General features: G+C 36.9%; 1 protein-coding gene across 1 annotated transcript; it reads left to right on the top strand.

The window, feature by feature from the left end:
* The first annotated feature begins 5,053 nt into the window (after positions 1-5,053).
* On the top strand, positions 5,054-18,542 carry LOC129270420 (uncharacterized). The gene is made up of 6 exons (XM_064105704.1): positions 5,054-5,189; positions 10,211-10,281; positions 11,406-11,475; positions 12,780-13,002; positions 13,499-13,671; positions 14,255-18,542. The coding sequence occupies exons 1-6, from the start codon at positions 5,178-5,180 to the stop codon at positions 15,389-15,391; spliced, it is 1,686 nt and encodes a 561-aa protein (XP_063961774.1). The 5' UTR covers positions 5,054-5,177; the 3' UTR covers positions 15,392-18,542.
* The last annotated feature ends 940 nt before the right edge of the window (positions 18,543-19,482 follow it).

Here is a 19,482-nt window from a genome sequence, read left to right as displayed (position 1 = left end):
ACAGCCGTTTTATTCATTTTTATTCAAACCACCTATATTAAGCTGGTACAAAAAAAATGTTAAAACGACTGTTTTCGACTCGCCGTACGGCCGCCGTAGAAAAAATGTGACTGAGGTATAACGAATCAATAAAAAGTGCTTTGTAAAATATTTGTTTTATGATCCGAGTATCAACATTTTTAGCTCACGCTGTGCCCTATAGCATTATTTGATTTGTGGAGTACCTCCTCTTCGTGTAGGCCCTATTCCATAAATTTCTCAAAATATAACTTTTAAGGTCTGATTGTCATATCTTATCAGCTATATTGCGCGCACGTGCTAGAATTGGTGAGTCATGTATACCTAATATATATAAATCAAAGTACTCACATTCCCCTTTTCATTACAGTTTTTTTAGTTAATAATAAGTTTATTAAATTAAAAATTTGCTCGCAATTGCCGTTCGCATTAATTTCGTTAAGTACGTTAATTAATGCATCCTATTCATAATGACAAAAGTGCTTATAATCTCCGAGGTTAACACTTTAAAATCAACAAATTTAGCGCTCTCATTAGGCTTATTAGATTAGTAAATAAGATATGGATAACATTTCATTAATTCCTAATACCGTAATTAAGTTGTCACTTTTTTCAGAATGGAAGATCGACATGTTTCTTTTTGCGCTTGGGAAGAGGAATCGGAAGACAGTCATTCATAATGATGAAAAAATGTCCTTAGAATGTCCCGGTCCTACGGTCCAGAATAACTTCAGCTCGACATGCTTTGCATTCGCCTCATTTTTAAGAGCAATCCATGTCCACTTCATGATTATTTTCCTACACAGTGCAGTGCTTAATTTGACCTTTTCACATCGGAATATCCAATATTTTCAGTTCGCGCTTCGCGCTCGCATTATTGATTTCCGTGATAAAAAGTGTATTAAGAATGCGCAAATTCTAGAACATGCATGTTTATTGAGACGGGCTGCTTATCCTGTATTGAAAACAGCATGCTTAAATTATCTCGCTTCAGATTAGAATATCAAAAATTTTCTTCTCGCGCTTGCATTATACAAGTAAAGGTGTAACCAAGTACCCATCCTTTTCACGATTTAGAAAACATGAATATAAAATAGTGTTCCTTTTTTAGGTCTATATATCTCAATTTTTATCCGCTCACGCTTCGTGCTCCCACTTTGTACCTAAAATATTACTTAGGCCCTATTCTGTTCTGTTCATACACAAAGTGCTTGGAATGTCCATTTTTATGGTCAGAATTTCAAACATTTTTAGCTCGCTTTGCGCTCGCATTATTTTGATTGAACTGTAAACCGCCATTAGCAAGTCCCTTTTCGATCAGACCAGAATGTATATTTCTCCCTTTTCTTTCTTTTTTTGCTCCTCCTTCGCGCTCGCAGAAATTTTATTAAAATACGCATATTGTTCAAGTTCACAAACATTGCCCAGAATGTTCAATTTTGAGGATAAAAAACATGAAATTTCAAAGATATTTTAGCTCGCGCTTCTCACTCGCACTATAGGGGCTATGAGATTATTATATATTGTGTTTTGTGTATGCTGTTTAATGAGAATAAAGAAGTGACTGTTAGGACTACCCCTATTAACTTTGAGCAGAGCAAATATTTTTCGGCCCCTTCCCCGGTTTATTTCTAATTTGTTTAATTGCCAACTCGTCTACTATCGTTTGGTCCATCAGTTCGTCAACTCACCACATAGTCTTTTTTTTTCATTTAGTATAATGCCATTTCGTCTAATGACCAGTGGACCCAAAAGCCATTTGGTCCATATACCATTTCATCTAATTGGACTATAAATGTTATGAAAATGAAATGGCTATTAGACCAACCGGTTATGTGACTAAATGGTCATAGACGAGATGGTTATTAGAAGAAGTGATGATTGGACCAAATGGTTAATGGACCAATGGCTGTTAGACGAAATGTTGATGGACAGATTGGCATTAGACTTAATGAAAATAGACCATGTAGTGAGTGGACGAGTTTGCCGTAGACGAATTGGCACCCCCCCCCCTATTGGCGATACCGCCCATGCACTACTACTTTCTTATCTCATCCTTTTCATGATATATAAAACATGAATAGAGTGTCCCATTTTTAGGTCTAAATCTCGATTTTTTTTCCGCTCGCTCTTCGCGCTCGCATTAATTGTTTTATAGCGACGATCCTGTTCATGGTTACAATTGATTTAAATTTTCCATTCTTTATGTAGAAGTGTCCCCCCAAAAAAATCGGCTCGCGCTTGCATGATTTTATTGTTGAAATATGTAACGTCTCCAGTTGAAAACGTAAACAAAAATCTTATGCTCGCGCTTTAACAAAGATCGGCAATTTGATATCCTTTCCATGCATGATTTAAAATACATGAATAGACATGTCTTGTTTTTAGGTCTAAATCTTCCAATTTTGTGCTCGCGCTTCGCATCAATTGCTAAGTTATATACCTATCCTGTTTAAGTTACAAAAAGTGCCTATTATTTCAATTCTGCTCGCGCTTCGCGTTCTTAGTAATTATTTAGTTGCATACACATCTTTTTCATGATAAACATTGCCCAGAAATTTCAAACTTTGGGGAAAAAACACATATTTTTTAATGATAAATTAGCTCGCGCTTTGCGCTCGCATTATATAAAAAAGAGTTATGATATTATATATTTATGTTGATTTATAAGACAAAAGCTAAGAAGTGACATTTTATTCAAAGAAACAAACATAAATCATCTTCGCGCGGCCGATTGGGGAAAAATATGGGTGAAAGAAACCCCCCCCCCCCTTGGCGAAAGCTGGATCCACCCTTCATCCTATTTATTTCTCTCCATTCTTCCAGGAACCGAGGAATAGTTTTGAAAGTGGGGTTAAACATGAAAAATTGATTTTTTTTTTTTTTTTTTTGGGGGGGGGGGGGTATTTTTACCAATAAAATCATTAATGAAAATAATTCGGTACAAAAATCTATGTAATTCTTCTTCCTGTTTTAAACTACTTGAAAAAAAAAAACTGGGAGGGGGGGGGGGGGGTTGGCCATACCGCCACTGCTAGTAATATGATTATACCATCCGTCACTATAAAGATGCTTTGAAGAAAAAATGTTCAAATTTTTGAGATAATCATGAGGATTGCCCGAAAAGAAATCTTTTAAAGAGGGGTTGCTGGCTTTGAAAAAAAAGCCAAACGAAAGAGATTATCTCTCTAAAGATAAGTTGATTTTGGTCGAATATCATACTAAACTGATTTCCAGGGGGTGCTGCCTCTGGTGCAGGGGCGGCGATCCAGGGGATAGGCGAGGGCTCAATGCCCCACTTCTAAAAGCACTAAAAAGTGCCCCTTTTCTGTTCCCCCAACTTCGCTCCACTCCCCCTGCCGTACGTGTACAAAAAACGCACCACCAGCAAAAAAAAAAAAAAATCTTGGGGGTAACAACCAGAGCACCCCACTTCTCAGGGCCATATACAAGGATTCTAATTTATTAATTTTAAAGAAAGCATGAGACATCATATGTTGAAAAAAAATTAAAGAGACCTATTAATGACTGCATGTGGTCCCACCGTTACGCTAGATCTGCGCACAAAATTGCTTTTATATGACACGCAAAAGGGATAGATCTTAGTGGAAAAGTGGGATAAAGCAAACAAGTTTTAGAAACTGCCTTTATTGGCGTTCAATAATATGGGTGATATGATACAAATTCTGCTAGTTTATTCGTACTATTATTTCTGGCCATTGTACTTAGATCTATATTTTATTGTGGAAACATTAAAAAAAAAATTATGATACAAATCGAGCGAGGCAAGTACAATGATATGGGGCAGAGTTCCAAGTCTTCATGCCCCAGACTGAATATATTTTGACATCAACTTTCTCTAAAAACAAGTGTTATGTTTTATTTTGTATTATTCATTTTTAAGTATGAGGTTAAATTATAAGTCTCGGAGTGTCAGTTAATGCTGCAAAAGATGTATAAGGCCTACTCTTTTGCAGCACTATCCAGCTACCGCGGCGAGGACGCCCTCCGAGAAGGTAGCCATATCAAAACTAAAAACAAAAAATTCCCCTTAGATTACTGGTGGATCCATGGGGCATAATTATCGAGAGCCAAAATTGTAATTTGTAACATTAGCATGCCCTTTTTACCCAAGCATGCCCCCTTGAAAATGAGGATATATATATATATATATATATAGGCCCAATTTTATTGCTTGTAAATTTTTAGGGACGAAATGACTTTGAATTTTTTGTAAAAACATTTTGTAATGCTTATCAAATTTGCATCGGGAAAATATGCCCTCCATAGGCCCCCCACCAAAAAAAAAGTTTATCAACCCAAATTTTAGGGGAGACCACATGAAATTTTTAGGGGGGGGGGGTCCACTGGAATTTAGGGGGCACGCAGGAAAAAAAATTGTCAAGCAAAAAAAAAAGGTTATCAACAAAAAAATTAGGGGGGGGGGCGATTGTCCCCCCACCTCAAATTTAGGGGGGACACGACCCCCCCCCCCCCCCCCCCCGCTGCCTATGGGGGGACGTTGTTACCCTTTTTTTGCTAATTTTTTTTTCGGTCCCCCCCCCCCTTTGATAACCTTTTTTTGTCAAAGATTTTGGTGCCCCCCTAAATTTTTTGACTGCCGCCGCTAATAGTGCCCCCCCCCCCCCTTTGGAAAATCCTGGACCCTCCCTTGCCTAGATATAGATGTTTAAAGAATTAATTATTTTGAAAGTCAGAGTGCCCCCACCCCCCATGCTTTAGTTATCATGGCATAAAACTTGTCATATCTAATCCTTATATCAGCAAGAGGTCACAGCATACTATCCGTCACCAAACGACTGCATTTGAGCCATTTATTTTCTCTTTTCTCTTCTTTCTATTTTTTGTTGTTATTTAATCATTGTTTATTTGGATAAGCTCGGATCCGAGACTAAATGGGACGGTGAACGCACTTTCGTTCGAGTTGTGTATTTACGTAACAATACGCCGAGGCGAGAAAGGACACGCCCACAATCCCTCGTTCAGCTGGTGCCGAGCTCTGTGAATACGTGTCGACGAAATTTCAAAATTAAATTTGTACACAAATCTGTCACAATTCGGACCAACTTTAGCCTCAGATTAACAGATATTTAGATCTCTTTGGAACACTAAAAGTCATTCACTTGGGGTTTTTGAATATGCTGATTCAGGTGAGGTACTTTTCAATGCTTTTAAACATAGATTTAAAAAATTAGATTTTCGTTTTGGGATCCCTAGTACTAGTATTCAACCTAGTGAGGATTGATAGCAAATCTCAAAAGGGTTTAGATTGCTAAATTAGATCTAGATCTATGTAAGTCTCTGGCTTTGATTAATTCCCTGTTTGGTCTCGTCTCAAATGGTCTAGTCCATAGTTGGATGGGACAAGTGCAGATTGAGAGACAGGGCCATCTTTCATCGCTAGGTTGAATACTAGTGCCGACGGGTTGAATACTAGTACCAAAATCCGTCGCCGTATAATTCGATCGCCCGCGCACACAGTCAACTGGTTGAAGAAAAAAATAACGGAAAAAGAATAACCAGCATTTGCTCTTGGAAATAAGACGGGTCTGAAATTCAGGTAAATTTTATATTTCTATATATTTGAGGAAACTCTCCAAACGGGTTGAATACTAGTGCCCTTACGGTACTTACCCGTGCTAATAAACTGGGACTCCACTCACGCGCATCTGGGCCGCCCTAGCTTAGAACTAAGCTTTGTTTTACTAAAAAATAAATCTTGTAATGATTCAATAAATGTTACTTAATAAATTAGTATTGTTAAATCGGTACTCACCGGTTCTTTTCTTGAATTTTCTGGCAATTTCCCACGCTTCTGGCTTCAATTCTGCGGCTGTTCCTGTCGCGGTAGACAGCTACATATGCAACTTTATTTATAAATAGAGCGCCCCTTACGATAGTTGTTAAGGACGCGGCCAAATTGTTAGGTTTTTTGCACTGTGTCCAAGGCGTTTTTATTTTGTTTGATTTTTATTTTTTAATAAATATTTTGTTAAATAGCGATTTTTACGTCAAATATTAAATTCATATCACAAAATATTTTGAATTGTAGAAATATATATAATATCATGCAATTATTTATTCTATATATATTTTATAATAAAATTTATAATTGTTGCGGTCTTTAAAAAAAGGATAGTCGATCGATCAGGTGATGACTACTCGTATCACGTGATCTGAAAATCAGCTTCGTACCGCTTTGATCGCACTCGACGGGACCGGACTGACTGCCAAGAAAAGATCGAAAAAGGACTCAAATGTAAGTTTCCCTTTATTTTATAACATTTAAAATATGAGTAGGATTATAGTTAATGGGTAATTTTTTAATAAATGCTAAACAAATGAGGACAAAGCTTGCATTTTTCGAGTAATAATCACTAATATCATAAAAATACTTGGGTGCAGGACTTCTAACCTGTTTTTAACGCATTGTCGCCTATGAGGTCCATACATGTTAATGTTTGGACCTAATTGGTACTAGGAGTGGGAAATTTGGCCTTATCGTGAAATTTGTCACCTCTCCTTTTGTGTGTGTTGGTGTGTGTGCGCTCGTTGTGTACAAAGTCAATGAGAGTGGAAAGATGTCACCACCGCTGGCGCTGACGAAATAAACGGCAGTGAATGGACTGGTGACATAAACCACGATAATGCCGTAAATTTATTGAATTATTTAAAAATAATGATGAATCTTAAAAATGTTTCATTTCTCACACAATAAACGACTGGATGTCAGACTACTAAATCCACATTTATGCTACGCGCCGTATAAGCTAAAACAACAACATTTAAATTTTCTTATATGCTGGCTGATGTGCTATACTTTTTTTTTACTTGGCATGCTGAGACATGTATTTTATTTTTATGTGCGCACAGTGATAACTATAGCTCTGGGGGCCGTTTCATAAAGCTGTTCGTAAGTTAAGAGCGTCTTTAAGAACGACTGGTGATCCTTTCTTACGCGCTAAACCGTCGTCAATGAATATACCATTTACCACAAGAAATGATCACCAGTCGTTCTCAAAGTCGCTCTTAACTTGCGAACAGCTTTATGAAACACCCACCTGGACTCACTCACACAACATGCGAGGTTAGTATACTAACCTCGCACAACGCATGTGATTTCATAGTGCATTTTGACGTTTTCATTCATCACACGAATGTGAGGGACTAAAACACGCCAAACCTTTTAATATTTTTCCACTATGTTAATCTTGATCGTATGATTTAAGTTCATTGTAAAAAGGAATTGGAAATTATTTATAAAAGTGTTTTTATCGCTTACCTCCAAATCTCAACCACGATACTTCGTTCGATCCGTCCTTAGTCATCCTTCATACTGCGGTGGAAATTACGCAAACAACAATCGAAATGCGAATTTTTCCTATCGAACAGTCTAGATTCAAGTCGCCGGCGCATAATAGGAAATTGTACCAAAAATCAACAGGTTGCATGTCACATATAATCGCTGATGGCGCTACATCATAAAATAACGCTGAACAGCGAAAAAAATGCGGAGCGCCTAGAACGCAGCCAGCAGTACAGCTGATCTGACATAAACGACGTAAACAAGCAAGTTTATTAAATAATATCGCGCGCCCTCTCAGTGCGTATAGAGAGAACCAGCGAATCGGGGCCATGCCTGCTTCAACATCAAGAAAAATCATCGATATAAAGTACCAGAAAGACAGAGAGGAATTGAAATTGGCTTCATATCGTTTTGTAAGTTTCATATCCAAAGCTTATCTGATCTTTAATCCATATATATTGCTAATTTAAAATATATAGCCCGAAAGGCATTGCAAGTGCCGTGCAAGTGGTTATCCTGTGGACGGCGGCGGTAATGTACCCATAGGTGCTATGGACTAAGCTATTGTGAGTTGTGTGCACTGAATTGCTGCCTGTCAATGCACACAACCTACAATAGCTTAGTCCATAGTGGCGTAACTACGGGGGGCAAAAAAAAATAACGGAGGAAAATCATTTGGTTAATGAAATACGTATAATGGTCTTAGTGAATTACTACAAACAAGCCTTAGAATGACTCTCTTCAGGTCTGAATTTCAAAAATTTTCAGCTCGCGCTTCGCGCTCGCAATAGTTGAGTAGTCAGATATGTATCATGTTCATGATTACAATCACTGCAAAAGGTGTTTCATGGGTTAGGTGTAATTCTAACAAAATCAGCAAGCGCTTGCATGGCGCTCGCATTAGATGACTATGGTGAGATATATATGCTCTTTATGAATTCCCTTAAACAGTCATTAAAATGTCCCTGTTTCGGGTCAATATATATATACAAAAAATTTCAGCTCGAGCTTCGTGCTCGCATTATTTGATAAGTGAGATACATAATCGTTTAATGACACCGTCCTTAAAATATCTCTATTAGGTTATACGTGGCAATGGAGCGCGCTTCGCGCGCCCACTAAGTGACTCAACAGTTTTGCTGGTGCCCCCCCCCCCCAATGTCATGACCCACAGCGCGCCGCTGACTACCATACTGTGCATAAAGACGTTTCTGTTAGTTCTGTTTCTTTACTTTCTTCTCTGTGCCTGATCATACGGCAACTATTATTAGGCTTAGCATTTGATCTGTTGATACATGTATGCAACATTCTACATGATCAGTGAAACAACTAGGCTTGTAACGCAACAATATAGACAGGTTTTCTCCAGACTCTAATTCAAGGAATTTTGTCCAAATTTAAGGAAATTTTGGAGCTCAAATAAGGAATTCCAGTTTTAAGTTGCGGTCATGCCTGGCTTGACTCGAATGTGTTGTTATTAATGTTAATGACATGAAATATGAATAGATAGTGTAGTGACTGTTGTTAGTTAAGTTTGTTGCCTGTTCAGTCAGATAATTAACAAAATGGCAATGTACATTAACTATTATATAAAATGTATACCTTATGTGTATCTGCTCATTACACAAGCTAAGGTTAAACCATGCGTGATTAAGAATGAATTTCACTTCAGTTTCATGTCATTGACTTTCACTTCAGTTTCATGACTTCAATATTATTATGTCTTATGAGTTGTTGCCAGGCCAGGACAATTTTGTCGATAGATCAAGTATGGGCCTTACTAGACAGCTGGCAGCCGTCTTTTTCAAGGAGTTATTAAACATTTTTTCATTTATTTTTTTTATTTCTCCTCCTACACAGACGGCTCGTGATTGTGCAGCCGCCATTAAGGGGGTAAACAATGCAAAATCCCCCTGACGGGGCTCGTTGATTTTTGTCTTTATTCTATAAAAAAATATAAAAACAACTGGACCAAAATAAAGATTATTATTCCGTTTTGGCCTGAAATGCAACAAACGGGGAAAAAATAAACTTAAAAGGACAAAAATAGTGACTTACTTCAGCTGTCGCGCAACTCCCACTTCCCTTGTTTATCAGAAATTAATACATAAACATATGGCCATTGAGTCCCTGTACAGATCGAGTTAGAACTTCTGTCTCTGTAATTGGTGAGTGGAGCCAACCGAGTTTAGCGGAACAACCAATATAACAGAGACCGAAGCTTTTGGTCTAGGGCCTTACATGTATTTTGAAAAATGTCACTTGTTACTGTGTTTATGCGTGTACTAACAATGGGATTGGCAGTGGAATGATGTCACCAGCAGTGACTAAAAAGAGATAAGGGTCAGATCACGGTAGGCCCTATTATTGAGAAACACTTGTCACTTGTTTTGTGTGAAAAAAGAAGTGAATAGAAGCGGAAATAAGGAACCAGAGTGCATGTATTGTAGATTCTATCCGAAGGAAGCGTTGCTGTATGAAGTGAATGGGATAATGCTGTTAAATGGCAAAAAATGGATTGATGACTTATTTGACAATACTGATCTGATGCTAAGTTAAATGTTTGAATTTTTGGACACAGTCAGTTATTGATACAGTTATCCATTCCTTTTCCCAAGGCTAACATTTTTTCAAGGTATTTTGTTATAAAAAACAAGTTTGTAGGTTAAGTTTTAATTTGTCACTCTCCAACAGCAATTGAGGACCTTGCAAAACTATGCTTAAATTGATAGATTTTGAGCACACTGGTGAATTGATGAGATATCAACCACTTATGTAATCAAAGACGAATCATAAATTAATTTGATTCTAAGATCTAGTATTTGTTGTTACACCAATAATAATGCTGTGTCTTTTTTTTTTCAGAGCAATGAGCGAGTTCTGAACAGACTTTTCCATGTTAAGAAATACATTCACAAGCTTTCGAGAGAAAGGAGGTAAGTTGCTAAGATATTTATCTATTTCTATTAAGTCTTTAGATTTACTGTAAATTGTTGGATGCTTGGCATTGTGGTATTTGTATGTGACCATAGTCCTGAGGAGGGATTTTTTTTTTTTTGTAAATGAGGAGGGGAAGAATGTAACTTAAAGGAGAATGAAACCCTTGAAACCAGCTGAATCAATATCAAAGAGAAAAATCAAAGAAACATATTGTTGAAAGTTTGAGGAAGATTGAATGAATAATAAGAAAGTTATGAGCATTTGAATATTGAGATCACTAGTGCCATGTAGATCCTCCCATCGGCAATGCGACCAAGATCTGTGATGTCACACACGTGCAACTCCCTCATTACTTTAGTACTTATTTCACTTATATTCTCACTTTTATAGAGTCTATCACAAGGTGAGGTGTTCTCTTTATGAGATGACAAGTACAGAGGTTTCACAACATTATATCATTGATGAATCATTTTTCATATGATTACAATGAGCAAAAAGAGATGTTTTGGGGTATATTTTCAGAGTCCAAATGGGAGAGTTGTACGTGTGTGACATCACAGATCTTGGTCGCATTGCCAATGGGAGGATCACCATAGCATTAGTGATCTCGACATTCAAATGCTCATAACTCTTTTATTGCTAGTCCTATTTTACTCAAACTTTTGTTGATCTTATTCTTTGATTTTTCTGCTTTCACAAAAGCTAACTTGCTCCAAGAGTTTCATTCTCCTTTAAATGTAGATATTTTCAAAGTCCCCCCCCCCCAACACACACACACAAGTGAATCAGTAGTAAAATACTAAAAAAGATGCATTTTCATTACAAGAAAAGATGAGCATGAGGAAAGAAAGAAAAAAGGATTTTTTTTTCATTCTCTAGATAGATATTTAATTGCCAAATGGAAAAAAAAGTATACAAAGGGGCACTTGTCATAAAAATCGCAGAGATGTATTGATGCAGATCTGGAACAAAAAGGGCATTTGTTCCCTGTATCTTGTTTGTAGATTCAGTCATTTGCCTTAAGTTCCCTTTTTTTTCTTTGATGAAGGTGGTCTAAATTTGCAGCCTGAATATGTAATTCATTAGGAATTGTTCTCTCATTCTGTAATTATATTTTCAGGGGCCTTGCCAAAAAGCTGACAGAGCTTGGAGATGAATTCAAGAAGAGTGACCTGACAGTCCCTCTTGAGGTAAAACACTTGTGTTGCTCTCAACGAGAACAACAAATACAGCATGACCTACTTTCTTCTTCTTGATACCACTCACCTTTGAAAAAAGTACCAATTCACCCTCATATGTGCCTATTTTGTGAGGAAATAATTATATTTTCTTGTCTGATAATCATCCCAATATCCCTTAAAAGTATGTAGTAAAACAGCAAGACATAATTGAACAAAACAATGAATAAAAGAAAATGAATTGAAAAAAATTATATATTGGTGAATGATGGTTATGTACTTGAATAGGAGGGTGTAGATTATTATACAGTGCGTCCGAGAAAAAAGAAAACCAGGATTCCCATGTCTTTTTTCTTCAAATGCAAATGAATTATGATATTTCACTTACATCATATAATTCAATTGTTCCTCTTTATTTTGATATCTATCATGAGACAAACACTTCTCGCATTACTGAGCAAGACGAGTTTGAAATTTTAGTGTCAAAACCAGTTTGCGCAGAAACATTGAACAAGATTGGTTCGTGATAAGAAGACTGCTTATTCGACGATTGCATTTCTTTTGTATTCTTTGTTAAGTTTCTCTCACTGATCCCTGAAATGAGAGTGGATTCAGATTCACACGTGAGTTTCTGCGCAAATCGTTTCTGGTATGTCTCATTATTTATTATTTGTAATCCGCCATGTGTGAAAGATTTGCCCGAAAGCTTTTGGTCTCAAATTAAAGATGAGATTCCACTCTTACTGTAAGTATCAAATTTATGGTAAAAACATATATAATAATTGTGAAATCTATCTCTGAAAACAGGTTTCTTTTTTTTTGTGGGACGCACTGTATAGTCTGCCTGCTTCCTTGTATATCTCTGTGGGGGGGGGGGGGGGTAGTATTTCAAGGTAGGAGTTAACCTTAAAACAATTAAAATCCTCTATGAATAGGAATAAGAAAGAGGGTACATTATGACTGTAATTTGGAATTTCATCTGGACTTGATAGGAATCAGTGTAATATTTGATATTTGTGCTGTAAATAAATGTCTGCTTTAAGAACACAAGGTATGTGCATTAATTACTTGGTAGCCGGCTCATTCTTCATTAGCCTACTGCCGCAAAGGTATCCATGATTCAAATATACAGCTCTAACCATGAAATCTTTGAAGCAAAGACCTAGCAATCCCTGACATAATGGTTAAAAGTACAATTTGGACTGTGACAAGTGCTAAATCAGCTTGGTTTGGTTGGAACTTAAGTTGTAGAAGAGAGTATATTATTTATATGTCAAGTTTGACCTTGACTGTGTCATTGACATTTGACTCTGCAGGACGAGCTGCCTGGTGCAATGATAGGGGCAGCGGAAAGCCCATCGTCTAGTGGGCCAGCTATGGCAGAGAATGCTGCAGTCTTCAGCCCATTCAGTCAAGGAGGACCTACCAAAGGTGAGGAGACACTCTCCCTGAAGGACACACCTCAGACACCTGCAGTTCAAGGCAAGCCAGGCAGAAAGAAGCGATCAAGAGATGTCAACAAGCCGGAGAGAGAAAAAGGTATTGTTAACAATGATGATCATAATGATTATGGTAATAATGATGATAATCATGATGAGAGCCATGATGATGAATAGTTTAAGAGCTTATCTGGGGTGAATTTCTATTCAAATTAATACCACCCCATAATTTCCATCACTCGCTTTAGTACAATGCAGCTTGTGCTTCTCCGTGCTATGCAAGGGGATCACAGGATATGATTTTTTTTCTTTCTGATTCCAAGAGATAGAGGTTAGTTTTCACATGGGTTGGGCTCTGTTAAGTTGTAGTTATTTTTACAAAAATTGTGCTGAGAATGGAGCTATTCAGGAAGTGATATGTAGGATGCAGAAGAAGAGAGAAAGCATCTTCAGAAGCTGAGAAATACATGTAAGGTACTAGGATGGGAGGATGAAAGGAAACGAGAGAGCAATAGAGAGAGAGAGAGAGATGCCATTATTGTATTAATGTTGTGTGCCTGTACATGTCTTGAACATTCTCCTGATTTTCCTGACAGATCCAAATGCACCCAAGAAGCCAGCCAATGCCTTCCTGATGTACTGCCAACAGGAGAGACAGAAGGTACAGGATGGCGAGGGCAATGGCATCTACTCTGCTGATCTTAGCCACCAGGACCTCACCAGACAGTTGGCTAAACAATGGAAGTTCCTGAGTGAAGAGGAAAAGAAGGTAAGATGATGCATAGAAGAATAAACATAATGATAGATTATCAGATGGATGGATAGATAGATTGATAGATAGATAGATAGATAGATAGATAGATAGATAGATAGATAGATAGATAGATAGATAGATAGATAGATAGATAGATAGATAGATAGATAGATAGATAGATAGATAGATAGATAGATAGATAGATAGATAGATAGATAGATAGATAGATAAAATGAATTGAAATAAGTAAAATCTGTAGATGTTTGGATTGATAAAAAAGATAAATGGATAGGTAGATAAAATCAAAAGACCAGTCCCAACCTTTCTGAATGGCCCTGTTGTATACAGAGTAGTCCCCTTTGAATACAGAGTGGACATTGTTGTGAGGATGATGCAATTGTTTTCCTTCCAAATCATTACATGCTATTTGATCTGGTCTAAAGAGGTCATCTCTCTGAAGTAGCAAATATTGATAATTCCTTTGCTAGCTTCGGTTGATAGATTTGATTTGAGAAACAAGAAAATTGTTTTGACTATTATGTACATGTATAATTCCTGATCCACATAACATTCCTTCCGTTTGTCCATTTCCCATTAGCATTACTATCTGATGTATGAGAAGGAGAAAGATCGATATGACAAAGCAGTCAAGAAGTATGCTAAGGGAGCTGGAAATGATAAGAAGAAAGCATCAAGGGATAACGGACACGATGGTGATTCAGAGATGATTGATGTTGTAAAGATGGGCCAGGAGAAAGACTGGAAGCCGAAAGATTTCCGAGAGGAAAAGATAAAGACATCCCACACCAGTGAAGATCAAACAATCGATGTCGAGAAGGATGAGTTTGAGTTCAATGATCCTCAAGGCATGGCTGAGGAGCCTAAGATTTGCTTGGAGAAAATTGACAAGAGTAAGCTCTTTGACAAAGCTAGGTTGTTTGGATTTCCCAGCTTGGACTCTCACGAACAAGTACCCAATGTAAGCAAAGCAGAAACTGATGGTAAGCAACAGCTCAGGGATTTCTTCATGAAAACAGATGTCAGACCATTTTCAAGGTCACCTCAACCAAGCTACAAAGGACCTGCCATTCTGGAAATCGCAACGGGTCGCAAATCTGCCTCACCAACCATCTTGAGTCATGCAGCACCTAAGATGTTACCAGAAGCTCCTATGAGACCTTCGATGGACCTAAGCATCAAGGAGCTTGTTGGTGCAAGACCTGGTTCATTTGAGCTCAGAAACCCAGCCATGATGGAACTCAAGAGCAAAGGCGAGGAGAGGACTGTTCTTGCGTCGGCTCTCCAGAATAAACCAATGTTCGATATTAAGATGCGATCCAGTACAGACTACACCAAGTCCAAACCAATCTTAGATGTCACTGGACCATCAAGTGATACTTCCAGCTCATGGGGTATACTATCTTCTGACTTGAAGAGCAAGGTACCCTTGGAAATGAAAAGCAGATTTACATGTAGTGCTGAACAGGAAAAACCTAAAACGTTAGTCGACTCTAGCCCTAGGACATTTACGGAATCAAAGACCACCGTTGCAAGTGAATTGAGGAGCAAGCCTCCTATATTGGAGACTACCAAGTCCTCTTCTCCTTTGGAAAGCAGGGTTAGGGGATCACCTGAAACCATGAGAAGGTTGTCTCTAGATAACAAGAGAGCAGTTGTAGAACTTAAGAAAATCCCTGTAGATCCCTCTGATGATCCCTACCATTTTGATGATTAGTCCATATCCTGCTACCAATCTTTGAAGGGTTTTTATTTGTAATGAACTAGGAGATGTTTTGGTCTAATCTAGAAACCGGTGGTCTTGACTTTGGGTCTTTACTAGAGTTGAATACTTGAGTTCCTATGAATCAGTTGATTAATTCGAGAATTAGGCAGAGGCAACTAGAGAATTTTATAATTCACTTACATGTATTCAGATATTCAAGGATCAACTATACATGTAGTTTTTTGTCTATTAAAGAAACAACTTTTGGACTTGAGTGATATTTTGTCAAACATGTCCTGGGAGGTATCCAGTAACAGTTGAATGAAAATTTAAAGGGTCTGAAGGTCAATGTACATGTTGAATTCATTTTTGTTTATTGAATCACCCCCAGTGGTCTCCTGAAGACACACAAATGCAGTATTAAGTTGCAAATGGGAACAGACAATCAGGATTGTTGTTAGATAAACACTTTGTTTACAAGGCTGACAGTTATCCAGTCATAATTGTTATGTGAAATATGCAATTGATTGGAAAATATATTCATGCAGCTCTGGTCCTATGAACCCGTCCGGTATGAAAAATGAATTACCTTGTTTTAATAGTTTTAAACTTCATTACGTAAGCAAGGGTAAAAGCCAATTTTCAGTATTAACATTACAATTGAAACCTTTTTTTACAAGAGTAAAGTTGTTAACTGTGGAATAAATGCCTTATTTGTGGTAATAGGTTGTATTTTTTTTAATAAATGCAAATTATTGGTTCCTTTAGCAAATTTACAATTAACCTCTTTTGGAGAAAATTACAACTCGCCTTGTTTGAGACAATACAACCTTTAATCCTACACTAGTTCACATCATATTAATAGTCATTTGCAATATAATCCTCTTAATTTTGTATTACAATGTAATTATGTTTTGTAGTCATGTTTAAAATAGTTTGTATCAGGGGCATATCCAAGATTCATTAAAGGGATACTCCGGGCTGAAGATATTTATATTTAAATAAAAAGAGTAAAATTCACAGAGCAAAATGCTGAAAATTTCATCAAAATCGATAACAACTAACAAAGTTATTGAATTTTAAAGATCTGCATTATTATGGTGAAACAGTTCTAGGCATGTCTTCATGAATATTCATCAGGTGGGCTGATGCTGTCACATCCCCACTTTCCTTTTTCTTTATTACATGAAATCATAATTGTTTCATTTTTTCATAAATGTGTAAATGATGTGTCTCCATTATGATGAAATAAGTTGCAGCAGGAAATAACTAATGCACTTACTCAGTTGTCAATCCAATTTTTCTAGTTTTTGATAGATATTTTTTTAATTAATTTAATTTCATATAATAAAATACAAAAGAACAAGTGGGGATATGACATCAGCCCACCTAATGAATATTCATAAAGACATGCCTAGAACTGTTACACCGGAATAATGCAAATCTTTAAAATTCAAGAACTTTGTTATTTGTTATCCGATGTTGATCAAAATTTCGGCATTTTGCTCCGTGAATTTTACTCTATTTATTGAGATATAAATATCTTCAGCCCAGAGCATCCCTTTAAGGAGAAAGGGCAATAATTTTGCTTTGAGTCAGAAGTAAAGGTTCTTGCTTCAAATATGATTTTGTTCTCTTCCTCCAGAGTCAACTTCTAACCAGCTAAGTGACTTTTACGTGTGACTGGTGACCCTTTCTTATGATTTAAAGGGGAATCCAGCCTTGGCTATAAAATGTTATGTTGGGAAGGAGAAAAATAAATTACCGGGTAAACAGAATGGTGAAAGTTTGAAAGAAATCGGACGAGCAATAAGAAAGTTATAGCTGCTTTAAAATTGAGATCACTAATAGAATGTAGATTTCAAATTGGCAACTGGGTAAGTAAATTATGACAAGGGTCAAGGACAACTTTCCCATAGGCCATGTACTTTATTATCAGAGATTTCTGGTTTTCTCTTAAGTACCCATTCCCCTGGGGCAGTAATCTAAATATAATCAAGGTAGTATATTGTTTAATGTCTTCATGAAAGAAAAATATAATTTGAATTAAAACTTTTGGGAAAAATGACATTTTAGCCATAATATGTATTGGAGTACATGGAAGAGTAGTCCTTGCCTTACATCACTATGACATCCCATATGCGGCCAATTTGAAGTCTCCATGAGTATAGTGATTACCAATATTTACAACTTTTTAAAATGCATAACTATCTCGTTGTTTGTCTAATATTGTTCAAACTTTCACCTATCAACTTGTCTGAATTTTCTTTTTCTTATAAAAACAAGTTTTCATTTGGGTTGCATTCCCCTTTAAATTAAGTTCACATCAGTGTAGATCTGGTGTATGCCATTTACCTCAAGAATGAATTACTAGTCTTTCGTAAAGTCACTTGTAACTCACAAACAACTTTATGATACACACACCTGATCATTGCATTATGGTACAGGTAAAAAGGAAGGAAATGTACAAAACAGTCGCACAGACTCTAAAAAAATGTTGATAATGGAAAGATATTGCATGTGTGGAGTCGCCCATCATTGGTTCAACATAATTTTATCCACTCTTACTCACATGTACAAAGGGATATTGCTGGTTGATTTTCATTGAGAATTAATTACATTGTAAACATCTAATAATTTGGGCCCACTTTTAATTCCAAAAAAAATCCTATCTTGACAAAGTTGCAGAGGGATATGTGATCACAAAACCAATCGGGGTGATTTTTATACATTTGCCCTTATTATTTTTAAGTTTTAGGTTTTTGTTTGTTTGTTCTTGTAGACTGATTATTTGTGTAATTTTTTTTCCACCAAAAATACTTGAATAGTAACCAAGAGCAATAAGAATACCCCATATATATTTCCCATTATTGTGATTTGATTTTTTTCCTTTTAGGATGGAAGGGTATTTATACTACTTATGATGGTACATGAAGAACATGTAGAAATGTTTGATGAATTACATTGGTGAAATATAATTAAGACCAATAATGTATGTTTTCATGAATAATTGACTACATTGTACATAAATACTAAGTAATATTAATAAATACCTTTTTTATTCATAATGTACTTAAGAAAGTGGTTATTGTGATGGTATTCCTTTTTTTTCCCAAGATTGGTAAGTGTGACTAAACTCTGTGCTTCCAGCACCAATGCACAGGTCAGATAATATTTAACATAAAGATAAATGAAGAATCTGTGTAGTTTTGAAGTAAAGTTGTTGCTGTAAATGTGCATTCTTTGAGAGAGGGATAAAAAGGACCCAGGGGGGGGGGGGGCAGTCAAATATATTGCTGTACACACGCGTGACCAAAAAAACGCGTTTAAAGAGGTGTTTTTTCAGTTTTGGACGCGGTCCGCGCGTGGACTCACTAAGGGTATCAAAAACACAGATTTTCAAGAAAAAGGGTGGTTTTGAAAGACTGGTCAATGTTCAATCGCGGGGTCAAACGTATTTAGGGTATGTTTTTCTCCCCAAAGCTTTTTTAAGCCCCGAGGTCATATTTTGGCGACAACTTGTTTAGGGGCCAAAATGTGTAAATAAAGCCCGCGATAAAAACTTGTTTTGGGGGTTATTTTGCACACAGAGAAAAACTAGTTTAGGGGGTGTTTGGAAATTCCTTGGTCACGCGTGTGTACAGCAATATATTTGACTGCCCCCCCCCCCCCCCTCTGGAAAAAGGAAGAGGTGAGGTGATAGGTGAGAGGCAGGCAGAATGATAGTGATAGACAACATGACAGTCAGAGTGAGGGAGAAACGTGGGATGGGTTGAAAGAATCAGAGACAGATGGACAGGCAGACAGAGTGGGAAGGAAAAGGTGAGAGGTCAAAATTTTTGAGAAAAAATAGGGGGAATCGCGTGACTGTACTTGGGAGACATAAATTAATGTGATATCTCAGTCATTCTAGGAGTACGCCATCTACGCCAATGTACATAAATCCGAATGCCTTTGTTTTAAATACGAAGTTGTGGATGGAAACATGGAGTGTCGCTTCTTTTGATTCAAGGAAAGGACGAGGAACATGTCTGAAAACTCTGAACATTGTCTATTGCCCTTGAAAGAAGGGTTATACAAATTAGATCAGATGGTCATTATAG

This window comes from Lytechinus pictus, chromosome 10 (assembly GCF_037042905.1).
Source record: "Lytechinus pictus isolate F3 Inbred chromosome 10, Lp3.0, whole genome shotgun sequence".
Classification (NCBI taxonomy): Eukaryota; Metazoa; Echinodermata; class Echinoidea; order Temnopleuroida; family Toxopneustidae; genus Lytechinus; species Lytechinus pictus.
The sequence above is the reverse complement of the archived record's forward strand: the minus strand, read 5'-3'. Positions and strand labels throughout refer to the sequence as shown.